This window comes from Mauremys reevesii, linkage group 7, assembly GCF_016161935.1.
Source record: "Mauremys reevesii isolate NIE-2019 linkage group 7, ASM1616193v1, whole genome shotgun sequence".
In the NCBI taxonomy this organism is placed as follows: domain Eukaryota; kingdom Metazoa; phylum Chordata; order Testudines; family Geoemydidae; genus Mauremys; species Mauremys reevesii.
This window is the reverse complement of record NC_052629.1, coordinates 96163721-96179817: the sequence shown is the minus strand read 5'-3', so window position 1 is coordinate 96179817 and position 16097 is coordinate 96163721. Positions and strand designations below refer to the sequence as shown.

General features: G+C 52.1%; 1 protein-coding gene across 3 annotated transcripts in view; it reads left to right on the top strand.

Annotated features, from left to right (window-relative positions):
• Nucleotides 1-1940: 1940 nt before the first annotated feature.
• MACROD1 (mono-ADP ribosylhydrolase 1) overlaps nt 1941-16097 on the top strand; it is a 205042-nt gene continuing 190885 nt past the window's right edge. Inside the window, exons 1-3 of one of the 3 annotated variants that reach the window (XM_039482752.1) lie at nt 1944-2385; nt 7012-7113; nt 7486-7605. In XM_039482752.1, the coding sequence (XP_039338686.1) occupies nt 2115-2385; nt 7012-7113; nt 7486-7605 (493 nt within the window). In that variant the 5' untranslated portion in view covers nt 1944-2114. Of the gene's footprint in view, nt 2386-7011; nt 7114-7485; nt 7606-16097 lie in introns of all 3 variants that reach the window. The other 2 variants (XM_039482753.1, XM_039482754.1) reach the window with 2 other exon arrangements.

Here is a 16097-nt window from a genome sequence, read left to right as displayed (position 1 = left end):
GTGGGGGAGGAACAGGAAATCTGCTGTGCTTTTGGTGTATTATAACAAAGAGAGTGTGTGGGACAGAGTCAGGACTTGGGTTCTATTTCCAGCTCTGAGAGGCGAGGAGGGTCTCATGGTTAGAGCAGGGAGGGTCTGGGAATCAGGACTCCTGGATTCTGTCCTTAGCACTAGAAAAGAAGTGGGGTGTAGTAGTTAGAGCAGGGAGGCTTGTAGTTAGGACTTCTGGGTTCTGTCCCCAGCTCTAGAAGAGCAGAGGGGTCTAGCGTTCAGAGGGGGGCAATGGGGACAGAACTCCTGGGTTCTGCCCCTTGCTCTGCTAGTGACCCTGGACAAGTCATTTTGCTGCTCTGTGCCTCATTTCCCCCAGAGTGGGGAATATCACTGATTTATCCCCAGGAAGTTTGCAAACTATTGATCACTGTGAAGTGCTTTGTAATCCTCCCAAAAAAAAAAAAAAAAAAAAAAGGACTAAGCAATAGCATGTGGTGATAAATGCAGAGCTGAATCTTGAAGGCTTGTTCTAAGAACTGCAAATCTTCCTAAATCAGGATTTTGGGGCATAAAAGAGGGTGCCTTGCTCTTTGGATAGCATGGATCTGAAGCAACTGCCCCAGAGACTAGCAAAAGGCCACGTCTCCCAGCACGCAGTATCTGTCTGTCTTCTGGTGTGACTAGCACTGCTAAATTTAATAGGGTTGCTAAGGCACCCTGCAAACTCAGGAGGCAAAGATCTATTTATAGATGAAGCTAACTTACTGTGCTGTTTAAATGTCCTGTGTGTGTGTGTGTGTGTGTGTGTGTGTCCCCTTTGCAAATGATTGCTTTTTAAAGTATGGTAGTTATTTGTTTCCTGGTTCCTGCCCACAAGCAGTTTAGAGGCAGGTTGAGAGCAAGAGTCACTGAAATTAAATTACAGCTTGTTTTGCCTGGGATTCTGGGAACTGTAGTTTGCAAAGTTGGCTCCAAAGTTTTCAGTCTCCCAGTTTTCAAAGTTAAGCCTGGTCCCAAGAGTCTGAGGGACAAATGTGGAAGAATTCTGTTCTGTGTTTAAGATCAGTGTTTTATTGATATGGGTGAATTAATCCCCCTGTGTGATCTTGGGTGATAAATAATGTTATCCCCATTTTATGTATAAGGAGCTGAGCTGAGGCATACAGGAGGGAAGAGGCTTGCCAGAAGTCAAACAGCTAGTCACTGGCAGAGCTAGGGATAAAACCCAGGAGTCCTGGCTCCCAGGCTGCCCTTGTTGTTCTAACTCATTGGAGCTCAGTCCCTTTCCAGGGCTAGGACTATAACCCAGGAGGCCTTACTCCCAGCTCTGCCCTGCTCTAACTTGCTAGACCACACTCCCCTCCCAGAGCTGGGAATAGAAGCCAAGAGTCCAGAATACAATACTACAATGAATGTAATTATTGAGGGGCAGAGTGGTCCAGTGGGTAGGGCTGCAGCTCAGGACTCCTGGATTTTAGTCCAAGGTCTGCTGCAGACCTTTCTCTGTGTGCCTCTATTTCCCCTCTCACCTTTTGTCTAATTGGACTGTCAGCTCTACAGGGAAGGGACTGCCTTTCATTGTGCATTCGTGCAGCACCCAGCATGACAGGGCACAAGTCTCAGTTGCAGTCTGTACAGCACCCAGCACAACAGGGGCGGGGCTGGCTGTGCTACAATAATGCAAGGTGTGGGGGGGGCACAGTAACCAGCTAACAGCAGGGAAGCACATGGTAATCGTAGGCCCTGTTGCTGAACTCAGGCTCTGGATCCCATTGCGCCTGAGATGCCATCCCCCAAGACACTGACAGGCTTTGCTCATCTCCCTGAGTTTGCTGCATCAGGACCCTTTACTGGCAAGGAAGAGGAAAACTGCAAGAGCCTGGACGGGGGCGGGACTACATTTCCCAGAATCCCTTGCACACAGATGGGCGGGTCTTGCAAGTGCAAAGCCCTTGGTGAGTTTCAGTGGCAGCGTAGCAGCAATTTTGTCCTCTCTCCCACCCCCTTCGCAAGCCAAATACCAGGTGCAGTAAATAAGGGAGAAGAATTTCTCTCGACTGCTCAGGGACCAACCAGAGAGGCTGGCCTGGGAGCCCCAGTGCATTCCCTTCTGTGCTACCATGTCAGGGGTTCTCATGACCCTGCTAGGCAGGAGACTGTCTGGAGCTTTAGGGCAGCTTCTGGGGGGCTGGGGCAAAGGCAGGATTCCCTGGGTACTGGGTAGTGTCAGAAGGGGCACGTGGAGCTGCAGGGAACCAAGCACTAGCAGCCTTCCCTGTGGCACGGTCCAGTTGGTGTCAAGAGCCTTCCGGAGCTGGGCAGCTGCTCCCCCACTAGGCATGGCGGCTAAGGTGGATCTGACCACGTCCACTGACTGGAAAGAGGCAAAAAGTAAGTGTGAGGGTGTGTGTGCGCGTGCCATGCCCAGTTACTCCTTCCCTCTGCCATGCCTCCCTTTAGCTGGGCATCATACAGCCCTTTGCAATATGCCTCCACCTAGGGCCACTTACCCTGCCTAATTTCCCCCCCAAAGGCATTTGTCTCTTCCCTGGGCACCATGCAGCTGTGCAGGGAATCTGTATACCAACACGGAAGTCCACCCCTAGGTATGGAACAGCTAGAGGCCTATTGCCACAGTGCATTGGGTTAGTTAAAAACTGATACAGCTCTTCCAACATCACTCATCTCTGCACCCCACCATGCAGCATAGGTAGGAATCCCATAATGTCCTGTGTCGCCTCAATGAATTGTGAGTGATTTGTGGGGTCCCCTTCTGGAATTGTGGGAGTACATGTGTGTGTCAATACTCCCAGCATCCCTTGTGCCATATCCCAGAACTCACCTGGCAGCTGCACCATTCCCAAATTACTTGGAGGGAGGCAGCACTTCCTATCCCAGGTGCTGCATGGAGAACAGAGCTGGTGCGTTAGAGCTGTTCCCTATGGGGCTGGCCTTCCAGAACCAAACCATGGCACCAGAACACTCTGCACTGACTGCTAGTGGCACTGCAGTGCCACGTGCCAGCCCGGACCCCACCATGAGAGCTGCCCTGGGCACGGAGAACTTATGGGCCTATCCGCTTTCTAGCAGTCAGTGGCAGAAAGTGCAAAAGCATCCACGTTGTGCCGCTGGCACAGTCCCCTGGGTTATGAATCCTGTTCATCGTGGTAGTGCCTGGCACCAGCCAAGAACAGGACCCTGTTGTGCCAGGCATCATACAAACCCAGAGTAAGAGATGGTATCTGCCCCAGTGAAAGATGGTATAGCAGGGGCTCATATTCACTGGTGTGTCTGCATTTCATCATTGCACCCCTTCTAGGGCTGGCTTATTATCATTAATCCCAACACCGCAGCTCTCTTCCCTGGCTCCTTTCACTTTATACTGAGATTCAGCATCCATATAGACTCACCCAAGCCCCCATGCTCTAGGCTCAAGAGTCTTTTCAGTCCCTAATTAGGGGATTATCTTCCTCAAGCCTGGTGGCACAGGATTTCTTAGGCCCTTGGCACAGCTGTCTTAGGCCGAACCTAACGGTCCAAGACAGAAAAATTGGGAGCTCTTTAAGAAGAGTTTATTAGATGGCCAAAAAGCCACAATTTCACAATCAAGAGAGATGACAATTTTGGCCAAAAGCCCAGCCTGGCTCAGTGGCAAAGCGAAGGCAGCAGCAGTTAGAAATTAAAAAGAAAGTAATATAAAACAAATGGGAAAAGGGGGTAATAGCAATGCTCTAAATTAGAGGGTAGGAAATGTAGAAAACTGATAAGGGGCGCTGAAGACATCAGGGAAAAATGCATTTCTGGCAGGGTCAAGGAAATAAGCAGTTTAAGTATCTTAAGAACAAAAGAAATCCTAGCAATGGTACAGGCTAGTTACAAGCTGGAGATGGTAAAACTACTGTTGATGCAGGAAAGACAGAAGTGCTCAATAAATATTTCTGTTCTGTATTTGGAAAGATGTAGGATGATGTACTTGTAACCATCCTCAGGTGAGAAGTACTTTTCAGTCCATTATTAACTAAGGAGGAAGTTAAAACACATCTATGAGGGATAAATATTTTTAAATCAGCCAGTCCAGATAACTTGCACCTAAAAGAGCTGTCTGAGGAAATCTCTGGCTTGCTTGATGGTAATTTTTAATAAATCTTGGAATACTGGGGAAATTTTGGAAGACTGGAAAAGTGCTAATGTTATACCAGTCTTCAAAAAGGGCAAGTGGGATGACTCGGGTAACTGTAGGCTAGTTAGCCTGACATCAGTCCTAGGCAAAATAATGGAAAAACTGATATGGGAGTCAGGTGATATAGAACGAAAGGACGGGCCTATAATTAATGTCAGTTTGATAGGAAATAGGCCTTGTCAAACAAATCTGATTTCTCTCTTTGAGGAGATTGCAAGGTTGGTTGATAAAGGTAACTGCATAGCTGCAATACACTTAGACTTATGTAAGGCATTTGACTTCATGCTGCACAACAATAATAAGCACTATGTAATATCAGTAGAGCACATGTTACCTGGATTAAGAACTGGTTAACTGACAGATCTCAAAAAGTAGTTGTCAATGGTGAATCCCCATTGAATGGAGATGAGTCTCAGGGTGGCTGGCCCTTTAAGGGGAGCCTGGAGCAGGGCCCTCTCTACCGTGATAGGCTTCTTTAAGGGGAATGAGTCCATTGTGCCAAACTGCCTAGATGGCTGCTTGGCAGTGAATTGGTTAATGGGCACCTGGACCAGATAAAGGGCTGCAGAGCTCAGCTGGAGGAGGGTGCTTGTTAGGAAGAGGAGGTCCCCAAGGGCAGGAGTTCCAGTGGTACAGAGGAGGAAAACTCCCAGGGAAAGGAACTTAAGGAGGAGCCTAGATAGCTGCAGGAGGCCCAGCCTGCTAGGATCTGTGCTGCCTGGAGAAGAGCGGCAGTCAGATGGAGGGCCCTGGCTCCAGGGAAGGAATGGTGGCTGAGTGTCTCTTGGCTAAAGGGCCCAGGATGGAGTCTGCCTCCCTGCTAAGAAGACTGGGTGATGGTCTTGTGTTTCTGTAGAAGTTTCTGTTGTTAAATGAGACCTTCAAAAGCCTTGCCAAGCCTCCTGATGACCCAGTTGAGGAAATTGTCAGGGTGTGTCTGTAGTGCTGTACCTGGCCACAAGGGTGTGTGTGGAATGGCATCTGCCTTTCAGGGCATCCCTAGTGAAGTTCTGTAGGGATCAGTACTAGGCCTGATGCTAGTCCACATTTCCATCAATGCACTGGAAGTAAATATAAAATCACTGCTGCTAAAATTGATGGATGACTCAAAGATTTTTGGAGTGGAATGATGAGGACAGTCCTGCACAGCAATCCACATTGCTTGGTAAGCTGGGCCCATTCCAACAAAGTGTGTTTTAGTACAGCCAAACATGGGAGCATATATCTGGAAACAAGGCTTGCTGGCCGTCCCTACGGAAGGGGGGACTGTATCCTGGAAAGTGGTGACTCTGAAAAGGATTTCAGAGTGGTAGCTGTGTTAGTCCAAAAACAATGAGGTGTCCTTGTGGCACCTTAGAGACTAACACATTTATTTGGGCATAAGCTTTCGTGGGCTAAAACCCACTTCCAAACAACTCAGGATGAGCTCCCAGTGTCACGCTGGGATAAAAAGGGCTGGTGCGATCCTGACATGTATGAAGAGGGAAGTAGTGAGTTGGAGCAGAGAGGTGAGTTTACCTCTGAATACAGCCCTGGCGAGACCCTGGCTGGACTGGTACATCCAGTTGCGGGGGCCACATTTCAAAACCAATGTTGCAAATTTGGAGAGGGTGCAGAAAAGATCCACAAAAATGATTTGAGAGTGGGAGAAGATGCCGTAGAGTGAGAGACCTGGGGAGCTCAGTCTGGTGCTGATTTCCCCTCCCTGGTGCAGCGCACCCCTTGTTTGCAGAGGATCCCAGTCTCAGGTTCTGCAGGCGGGTGTTGGCAAGGTGTAGTGTGATGCTCCCCCAGCCGGGCAGGCAGGGCCATGCCACTCGGAGGGCCCCAGGCTCTGAGTGCATCACAGCAGCGCCTGGGTCCATCCTGCTCTGCAGGGCCACTTCAAGCAAGGCCCCTCCCCTGCGCAGCTCTGCGTGCCCGGCTCTCACAGTGTTGTCGCAGTGACAGGGTTTCAGCTGGGCTGGAGGCAGGGCAGACTGCACTGTTTGGGGAAACCCCCTCTGAGTGGCTGCCTGCCCCATGGGCCCGCCTCCTGGGGTGAGCAGCCAATCGGAGTGGCTGTTGGAAGTGCTCTCAGCAACCCTGAAGCCATGCTAACCGCAGGGGATGGGGGAAGCCCTGAGCTGGGTGTGGCCAACGGCTGCCCTTGGGAGCAAGGGGGATGGGGTGTGTGAGGGAGATGAGCCCCTGGAACTGCTCCCCCAACCTGAAGGGGGAGGGGGACCTCACTCCAGCTAGGCCAGGGAGAGGAGAGTGAGAATCCCAGGAGATGCAGAGCGGGGCTGGGCTGGAGACAGAATGAATAGAGGAAGGGGGTGGGGTATAAGGTGGCATGAGGGGGGACTGGATGGGGGGGGTGGGGTGTAAGGTGGTGTGAAGGGGGACTGGGTGAGGGATGGAGCTGAGGGGGCAGAAGTGATGGATGGACTGGGGGGACAGTTTGGGCTTGGAGGTGGTGTGGGAGGCAGAACTTATCGCTGGTCAGGCGGTGACGGTGGCGGGGGGAGAAAGAGCTCCTGCAGCAGGAGCCAAAGTCACCTTACCCAATAAAGCGGAAGATTGGGCAGAACTAATTGTCCCGCCTGCCTCTGCACACACACACACTGGGCATGGGCTGTGGGAGTTCAAACATCAAACACCACAATACACTATTCATAACAAAATCTCCTGGTTGGAGTGTGGGTGGGGTCTGACTCATGGTTTTGCTCCCTTAGGGTGGGCAATACCAAGCTATATGGATGAGAAGCACTACAGAAGTGCTGGGGGTGATTATAGGGGCACCTGATTCTCGTTACCCTAGTAACACTTCTGTGGACCTTGTCCCTCCCCTGCAGCATACCTGAAAGGTCTGAATCAGAAGCAAAGACGGGAGCATTACTACACCAAGGACTTTGTCACACTGAAGGACATCGACACCTGGAAAAAAATGGCTAAAAGTGAGGCGGGGGGTTTTAAAATCCTTTATTAGTAGATTTTCATTGTGGGCTGGGGTTGTGGGACACTGACAGAACTGTGGTGCAGGAGCCCAGGGTTGGGATTGAGGGGCACTTCAGTGGTCTCCCAGCATAGCCATGTGGATGTTAAAACCCAGTGTGAATTTTGGGGGGTGGAGGGCTCCCCAACTCTGGGATCTGTTCTCCCTCTTGCTTCTGATAGAGCCTAGGCCAATCATGCTTTGGGGCATGGCACAGCCCTGCCCTTTCAATCCCAGAATCCTGGTTCTGGTGGCATGATGGGTGAAGCAGGGTATGGCTGGACACTTTTCCTGTAGGGCGTGAAGACCCCTGACCTTGGACCCTTGTCTCTAGGTGCCCGACTGAAGCAGCCCGAGGAGACCAAATTCCCCAAGGACAATCACCTGAACGAGAAGATCTCGCTTGTCCGCCGGGACATCACCAAACTGGAGGTGGATGCAATCGTCAATGCTGGTGAGTGGGTTACAGATCCCCTCTGCTGACCGGACCCCCTGCTCACGTAGCACCAACAGCTGCCCTCTCTGAATGTTGCTGGTTGGGGTGGAGGCTTCGGGTTGCAGGGGGGCTTGAACCCCACGGTGAATGTATGGCGAAAGAGGGTTGGGTGGGAGAAAATGTGCTCCCATCCATGTCTGGGACTGGCAGGAGTGCCAGCTGCCCGTCAGGCTGTGCTCTGAGCCAGGAGAGGGAGTTTCTGTGGGGTAGGGTGCTGGGCTGCCCCCAAGAGCTGCTGGCTAGGTGCCATTTGGCTCTGGCCTGTCTGTTCTGGAGGGTGGGGGTCCTGTCTGCTGAGAGAATATGCAGCCTGTGCCACTTCTGCACAGTTCTGTTGCCCCCCAGAACCCATTGTATAGGACTTAACCCCACCTCAGATGTGGTATAGAGTCTGTCGATCATCCCACTAAAGAAATGCTGTGTGTGTAGGGTCTAGCCCTTTTCCAGATGTTCTATAGTGTTGGTTATTTGCCTGCCCAAAGATCATGGTGTGTGTATAGGGTTTTGGTTGGCTGTGGAGGGTGGCTTGATCTATTTCCACCAGTAGCTGCCATATATGTGTGTCCATGGGCTCCATGTCTCCTAGTTACTTAGTGAGTGGTCTGTGTGAGGTGGTTGGGGGTCGTTACTGTCTGTCTGTCTGGAGGAAGGGTGGGTGTGGATTTATCTGAGGTGTTGGTTTTTTTGTTTTGTGTTTTTTTTTTTTTGAACCTTTTGTTGAGAGCAAAACTCCCCTTCCCCATTAATGAAGCTGGGCTGTGTCTGACTGAATTGGGGGAGGTGGGTTACATGTGGCACTCGCCCCGTTTTTGCTGCTGTCCCTCTGTGAACTTGGCTTGGGGTGGGGGTCATAACATTGCTGGAAATGGGGCTCAGTGCAACTAACCCTCCCTGAGCTTTGGGCGGCTCTAGAACCCCAACCCTGCCACCTATTGGGAAATGGGCTGAACCAGACTTGAGGGGTGGGTGGGTTGGGTGCTATCCGGATTCCGTGACTGTTCTGATACAACTGAATACCCCTCTGTTGTACAAAAGCTGAGCCGGGTGTGGGGCAGGCTCTCTCCAGCATCTTTAGGGTTAAATGAACCAGTGAGACATCACTCCCTGCAGCCCAGGCTGTTGGTCAGACTCAGGTGAGCGTAGTTGTCAGTTACTCAGGGCAGCTCCCTCCATCAAGAGTGATGGGCTCAGGCTTCCTGCAGAGTCAAGCAGGGGTTGCTGCGTGTGTTACCCTGGGGCAGCTCCCCCTTCTCGGTGTGCTTGGCTCAGGGTCTCTGCAGGCTCAGGCAGGCGTTGCTGCAGCGGTTACACTTGAGGTCACGTTTTCCAGCTTTTTGGCTTAAATCTTTCTTTGTTTAAAATGGAGGTTGAGACTCGTGCATCATCCCATGACTCCAGGAGTTGGGGTTTTAAGAGAAATGTGAAGTAACAGGAGCCTTTTGATAGAATTGTGAGAGCTGGCAAGTGTGATCAAGGACCTGATGCCTTAGAGATGATAGGCCCCGTCCCGTGTTCTGTTCCTTGCAACTCCCTTTCCCTGGGGCTGGATTGGAGCCAATGCCCCCTTGATGGGAAAGGCCCCGTGTCCCATTTCCCATCCCCTGAGCCAGCCACTCACCCTTCTTCTGATCGGGGGCCAGATTGGAGCTGGTGGCCCCTAGAGAGGAAAGGCACTTTATCCAATTCCTTTTCTGCGAAGCATTCTGTGACCAGGAACTCTGTGCGAACAGTGTGTGTGTGTGATGCTGTATCCAAATGACATCACTGAAAGATGAGACAGTGTCAGATTCTGATTCACCTTCTCCCCCTGTGGTCCCCAATCTGGTGTGTGCCAGAACTGAATGATGGAGCCTTCCCCGGCATCCCCCCTTCCTTAGCACAGACTCTCCATTCTGTAAGCAATTCATCCCAGAGTCCCCCGTGAGAGATGACTCCAGTGCAATTTATCTCTGACATCCGGCTAAGGAGCCTGTCAACCCAGTCAGCACACGCCTCTTAAGCTGCAGGGAGATAAACTCTAGCCATATGTTCCCTGTGTGTGTTCATCATGGCGGGTGCTTGTGGGGAAAAGGCTCTGCTTAGAGCTGACTGCTTTCTGAGAACTGTCTCGACCGTGGGAATTACCAGACTGGTCCATCCATCCCTATATCCCACCTCTGACAGTGGCCAGTACAAGATGCTTCAGAGGAAGTTGTGAGAGCCCTTTGGTGGGCAGATGTGGAATAACCTGTTTTCCATGAATGTCTGATCCTAACCCCCTACTAGAGATCAGTGTAAGCCCTGAATCCTGAGGGTTTAGCTCCCATCCAAAATCTTTGTTAGGGAGGTTCTGTTACTCTGCCTTTGGCACTTATATGACACGTACTGAAAAACTGTCAGATTCTGGGGTCTACTAATCCAGGTGATGTTACTAGATTGGAGAGGGTTCAGAGAAGATCCCAGAGAATGATTAAAGGATTGGAAACAGTGCCTTATAATGCAGTACTCCAGGAGATCTGTCTGTTTAGCTTACTGAAGGTTAAGGTGTGACTTGGTTACAGTCTATAGCAGGGGTGGGCAAACTTTTTGGCCCAAGGGCCACATCCGAGTATGGAAATTGTATGACGGGCCATGAATGCTCACAAAATTTGGGGGCTGGGATGTGGGAGGGGGTGAGGGCTCCGGCTGAGGTGCGGGCTGTGGAGTGGGGCCAGAAATGGGGAGTTCAGGGTGCGGGAGGGAGCTCCAGGCTGGGGCAGAGGGTTGGAGTGCAAGGTAGCGGGGAGGGCTTCAGCTGGGGGTGTGAGCTCTTGGGTGGGGCTAGGGGTGAGGGGTTTGGGGGTGCAGGAGGGTGCTCTAGGCTGGGACCGAGAGGTTTGGAGGGCAGGAGGGGGATCAGGGCTGGGTCAGGAGTGCAGGCTCTGGGTGGCTCTTGCCACAGCTTCCAGGAGCTGCTTGAGGTATATCTCCTCTCCTGCTCCTATGCAGAGTCATGTGCAGGTGCCTCTGCTTGCTGCCAGGTCCACAGGCGCCGCCCCTGCAGTTCCCATTGGCTGCAGTTGGGGTGGGAGGGATAGCTCAGTGGTTTGAGCATTGGTCTGCTAAACCCAGGGTTGTGAGTTCAATCCTTGAGGGAGCCACTTAGGGATCTGGGGCAAAAATTGGTCCTGCTAGTGAAGGCAGGGGGCTGGACTCGATGACCTTTCAAGATCCCTTCCAGTTCTAGGAGATTGGTATATCTCCAATTATTATATTATTATTTATTATAGTTCCTGGCCAATGGGAGCTGTGGGGGCGGTGCTTGGTGCAGGGGCAGCGTGCAGAACCCTCTGGCTCCCTCTATGCATAGGAGCTGGAGGGGGGACATGCCGCTGTTTCCGGGTGCCACAGCACGCGTGGAGCAGGACAAGCCCCGGACCCTGCTCCCCGGTGGGAGCTTGAGGGCTGGATTAAAACATTTGAAGGGCCGGATTCGGCCCCTGGGCCGTAGTTTGCCACCCCCGATCTATAGGAACCTACATGGGGAACAGAAATTTGATGGTAAAGGTCTCTTCAATCTAGGAGACAAAGATCCAATAGGATCCAATGGCTGGAAGATGAAGCGAGATAAATTTTGACTGGAAAATAAGGCACAGATTTGTATCAGTGAGGGCAGGGCTGGATTAACCTTTTGTGGGCCCGGTGCCAAATATGTTTGTGGGGCCCCAAGGGGGCAATGGCGTACGGCACGGGGAGATCAGTCCCTGAAGCGAGGGGCCATCCAGGGGCATGGCATGGCAGGGGAGGCCCTGCTCAGACCAATGTGAGGGAACTATTTACAAACTGGCAGTTGTTCTGCCCGGCTCTGTGCTGCCAGCATACCCCTTCCTGTTGGAGGTGGGTCCATGCCACACCACACAGCCTCCCCGCCCAACACTGGAACACCCCCTGACTCCCTATGGCCGGAGCCCCCCCAGACTTGCTATGCCCAGCAGCTCCCCACCCCCCCCCCCCCAAAATGCACAGCGCCCTGCACAACACTACTCCTGATCAGTGCCCCCCTGCCCACAGCCCCACCACTACTGCCCAGCACCCAACACAGAACCCCCACTCCCTAGTGCTGCAACGCACACAGATCTTCCTTGCCCTCACAGCTCAGCACCCCCACAGACCCCTCAGAGACCCACTCCCCCACACCCTGCCTCCCGGCTGCACTCACCAGCCCTGCTGGGAGGTGACTGTGTCTGCCAGGCTGAGCCAGTAGCGCAGCCAGGGCTGGTCCTGGGGCTGGGAATCGCTCCAGCCCCTCGGGAGTGGCGCTATCAGCCAGGCCAGGACCTGCCCCAGCCGGGCTCCCTCAGGACCCACTTGCCTGGAAGGGCCCAGCCAAGCCCCCCACACTGTCCCCCCTCAACTGCCGAGACTGGCCAGGCTTCTGCACCAGTCCCAGGCGGCTCAGCTCTGGGGAGACAGGTGGGGCCCCACAGGTGGTGAGAAGTAGAGACTGCTCGGAGCCGGAGGTGCACTGAGGCCAGGAGGCAGAGAGGAGTGCTTGACCGGCCAGCGAGCAGGCCGAGAGGAGCAAGTGATTGGGCAGGGGGTAGCCAGCAGGCTGGTGGGGTCTCAGGGCACAGTGCAAGTGGAGCAGGCTGGGGCCCCTTCTGAGCATGGGCCCGGCTCTATGGCGCCATTGTAGACCCGGCACTGAGTGAAGGTGATTAACCACTGGAACAACTTCCCAAGGGGAGTGGTGGATTCTCCATTACTAGCTGTGTTTTACATCCAGATTGGCTGTTTTACTAAACGATCTGCTCTGGTTCAACCAGGAATTAAGTCTGGGCTGTCCTATGGGGCTTGTGTTATACTGGAGGTCAGACTAGACAATTGCAGTGGTCCCTTCTGGTCTTACCATCTATGAATCCACTGTTCTTGCTCTGGACATTCTTGTTAGAAATATAAATACCCAGCCCCTCTTTGGATCTTGCTAAGTTTTTGATTTCAACAGCATCCAATGGAAGAGAGATCTGCTGGCTAATAATGCGTCAGGTGAATAAAGTATTTCCTTTGATCAGTTTAGAATTGGCCACCTCCCATTGCAGTGGTGATCCCCTGGCTTCCCCATTTCCAATTGCTCTAGCAAGCCCTGAAGGTTCAAAGTCATTGCAGGGCTAATTCGTACTGCGTAGCTACAGGCCCTGCCTGAAATCAGGAGGCCCCTCGTTTTCCGGGTGCTGTACAGACCCACAATTCAATGAGGAGGTTGCAAATGAATTTTTGTCCGCTTAAAAAAAAGTGGTTGGTTTTTTTTAATGACACAAAGGAGTTTCTGGTTTAAATTACACTTTGATGGGAAAATTTCCCTCCCACTCGCTTTGGCGCTAGCGGAGGGGGCTCGTGTTTGTAGCAGAACCTGGGGTGCCGTGGGGGGCACACCAAGAGGAGGTGATGCAATGAGTGTGACAAGCCAGGAATATGCCTATGGCAGGAGGGTTAGGAATGGATGTGAGAAGGGGCCAGTTTGCAGGCACGGGAAGGGCAGCTGTTTGAAGGGCAGGAGTGGCTGAGGGTGAATGAGCAGGTGTTTGGGGAGCAGGAGCACTCTCTAGGATTGCAAGGCATGAGAAATTGCTGTGGCTGAGTGCTTCAGGGACTAGCAGAGCCATTTCTTAAATGCAGCCTCGGACTCTTGGCTGGAAATGGGAACGCAGAGGTGGTAATGAAGTGGTGAAGGCTGCGACAGCAGATTTGGAGAAAACGCTGAAGGCAAGATGGTAATTTGGGCAGCAGTAAATAATTTAAGCCCTGTCATTCTGGGTGCTGCAGAGACCCTGACCAAAGTTAGGGCCCCGGTTTGTGCAGAGCCGCGTGACACATAGTGAGAGGCAGTCCCTGCCCTAAAGAGCTCATGTACTGAATAGACGAGGGGCGGGTGGGGAGATGGACACAGTGTGAGGGGAAGGGGTTACCCAAGGCCAGTGGCAGAGCTGGGTCAGAGCCCAGATTACCCTTCTTCCTTTTGTCTGATTTGGCTCTTTCGGGCTTTGCTCCATATAGAATTTGCACCAGTGAATTAAATCCCTGGTGGAACGGAGTTAGTTAAGCCAGTGCAACCCCTGTGGATATTTGTATCTGCTTAAAACAGCTTAATCGGTTTAGTTTGTGCCTGTAAATTGACTGATGTGAGGTTAAGTCAATATAAGCCAGGTTTAAATTGATGTAAGGGCATCCACATGCAACGTTGCATTGGAGTCGCTAACTTGGTGTAAAGTCACATCTCTGGTTATATTGGTGTAACTTTGTATTTAGATCCACCTGTGTCTGTGCAGCACAGTGGGGCCCCTAATCTCACTTGACCCTCCCCTGCTACGCATGACAAGTAATAATACATCTAAGATTGACACAGTTGATTCTTCATTGCAATCTTCTCTCCCCCGCCCCAAGGCTGGGCAGCAGAGGGCGCCAACGTCTCAGCTTTCCAATGTGCTGCTTATTAATTTCTGCCCCAATAAATCAACCTGTTTATTAGAAGAATAAAAGTCTTAACTAACAAGGGGCTTTGTCAGTGCTTCATAAATCCTGCTTCTGTGCCTCATGAAACCCATATGTGGTTAATTCATATGTAAAGTCACAAGCAGGAATATAATACCTGTCCATTAAATTCTATGCGACCTGATAATCATCATTAGCCATGAGTAATTGCCTGATCAGCATTGCACAGCAGCAAGGGAAATGCATTTAAGCTAGTAGCTCGTCTGTACTAATAGGGTGTGTGTGGATGAGGGAGTTCGTTTCCGGGCCTGGGGGCACGACACTCCTTTGTAGGTCACCGCTTCTAGGGAGAGGGGACTGGTCTGGGCTTTTCCTGCATTCCTGCCAGGGTGTTGTTCCCCTGGAGGCTTGCAGCACTGAGCTGGGCGGGCCTGGCTCCTTGGTTGAAAATCTAAGGGGTTCCAGTTCATTACGGGACAGGGCAGGGGACGTCCCTGGCTGGTGTACACTGACCCAGCTCCGTTGGTGACAATTTACAGCTCCGATGGCCAATTTACAGCAGCTGGAGACCTGGCCCCGCTCATTCCAATGGAGTGGTGGCTGATTTACACCCGCCAGGGATCTGGCCTGAGGACCTTATGAAGCCATAAGAGGACTGCAAAGTTTGATCTCAAAGAACAGTATGGATATTAACAAAGCATCCCATTTCCATTTACAAATGGAAAACGTGATGCACAGACAGGGAAAGTGACTCACCCAAGACCATACAGCAAATCAGTGGCAAAGCTGCGAATAGAACCCGGGAGTCCTGACTCCCAGTCCCCTGTGTTCTGATCGCTAGTTGCCCTCTGTAGTTAAGATAATAATGAAGTGAGACATGATTATGGCCACTCGTCATACAGAACTTGGGGACCTAATATTCAGATGTTGGTTGCTAACATTAGGCCCCTAAATGAATATTTGAGCATGTAGAGATTCAGCTTGATTCCTGTAGACCCCACTAACTGCTTAGGCTCTCGAGTGACAGGCTGGCCTTGTACCTAAAGCTCTGGGCCAAGATTCAAGGCACTTGGGTTCAATTTGAGATGGGGAGGGGGAGAGACCCATGTGCCAGGCATTGCACATACACAGAGTGAGAGACAGTCCTTGCCTCAAAGAGCTCACTGGCTAAATAGATAAAACGGGAGGAAAACTAAGCCACTGACGAGGAAGGGACTTGCCCACATCAGAACCCAGGAATCCTGAGCTATCCGACCCAGTGTGTCTGTCTGGACTGCAGTGCTTTTCATCTTGGGAATTAATAACCTCTGACAACCTTGAGAGACTTGGTTCAAGCCCCTGCTCTTTCACAGGCTTCCTGTGTGACTTTGGGCAAGTCGATGTTTCTGTCTGTGCCCAGTGTCCCCTGGGGATGAGAGCACTGCCCTGCCTTACAGGCAGCTTGTGAGGATAACTACATGACAGCAGTGGGGTTCCTCGCCTGTTTGGGTTCAGGCCCCATCTGTAAACTGTGGTGGCTTGTTGTGACCCAGAGACCTCTCTGGATGTCCGAGACCATGAAGGGATCCACTGGGGGTGAGGAGGCTCTGAGCTAAGATTCCAGCTGCTCCAGCCAGAGGGGAATGACTGGCACGCACCCCACTGGCAATTGGGGGAAGGGGCAAAAAACTGAGACACTCCAAAAAACCACAGTGCTCATGGGGAGACAGAGGGTGAGGGGTGGGAAGGATTTGGGAGCCTGGAGGTGAAGTGGAGCGATTGTGGGGCCAGGTGGTGTAGTGAGGAAGGAGTTGCGGGGGATAGGGTGGGGAGGCTGGAGAAGGAATTGAAGTGCAGTGAAGGGCTGGGGGAAGGCTCTGGAGCCCAAGGGAGTGTGGGGGGAGCCGACAGCTCCCAAAAACCACATGGCCCCACACACGGCCCATGGGTGCACAGGGTAAAAGTGAGGGGGGGAACGTGGGGTTCTGGGGGTAATGTGGGGGGGCTGGGGAAGGAGTTAGGGG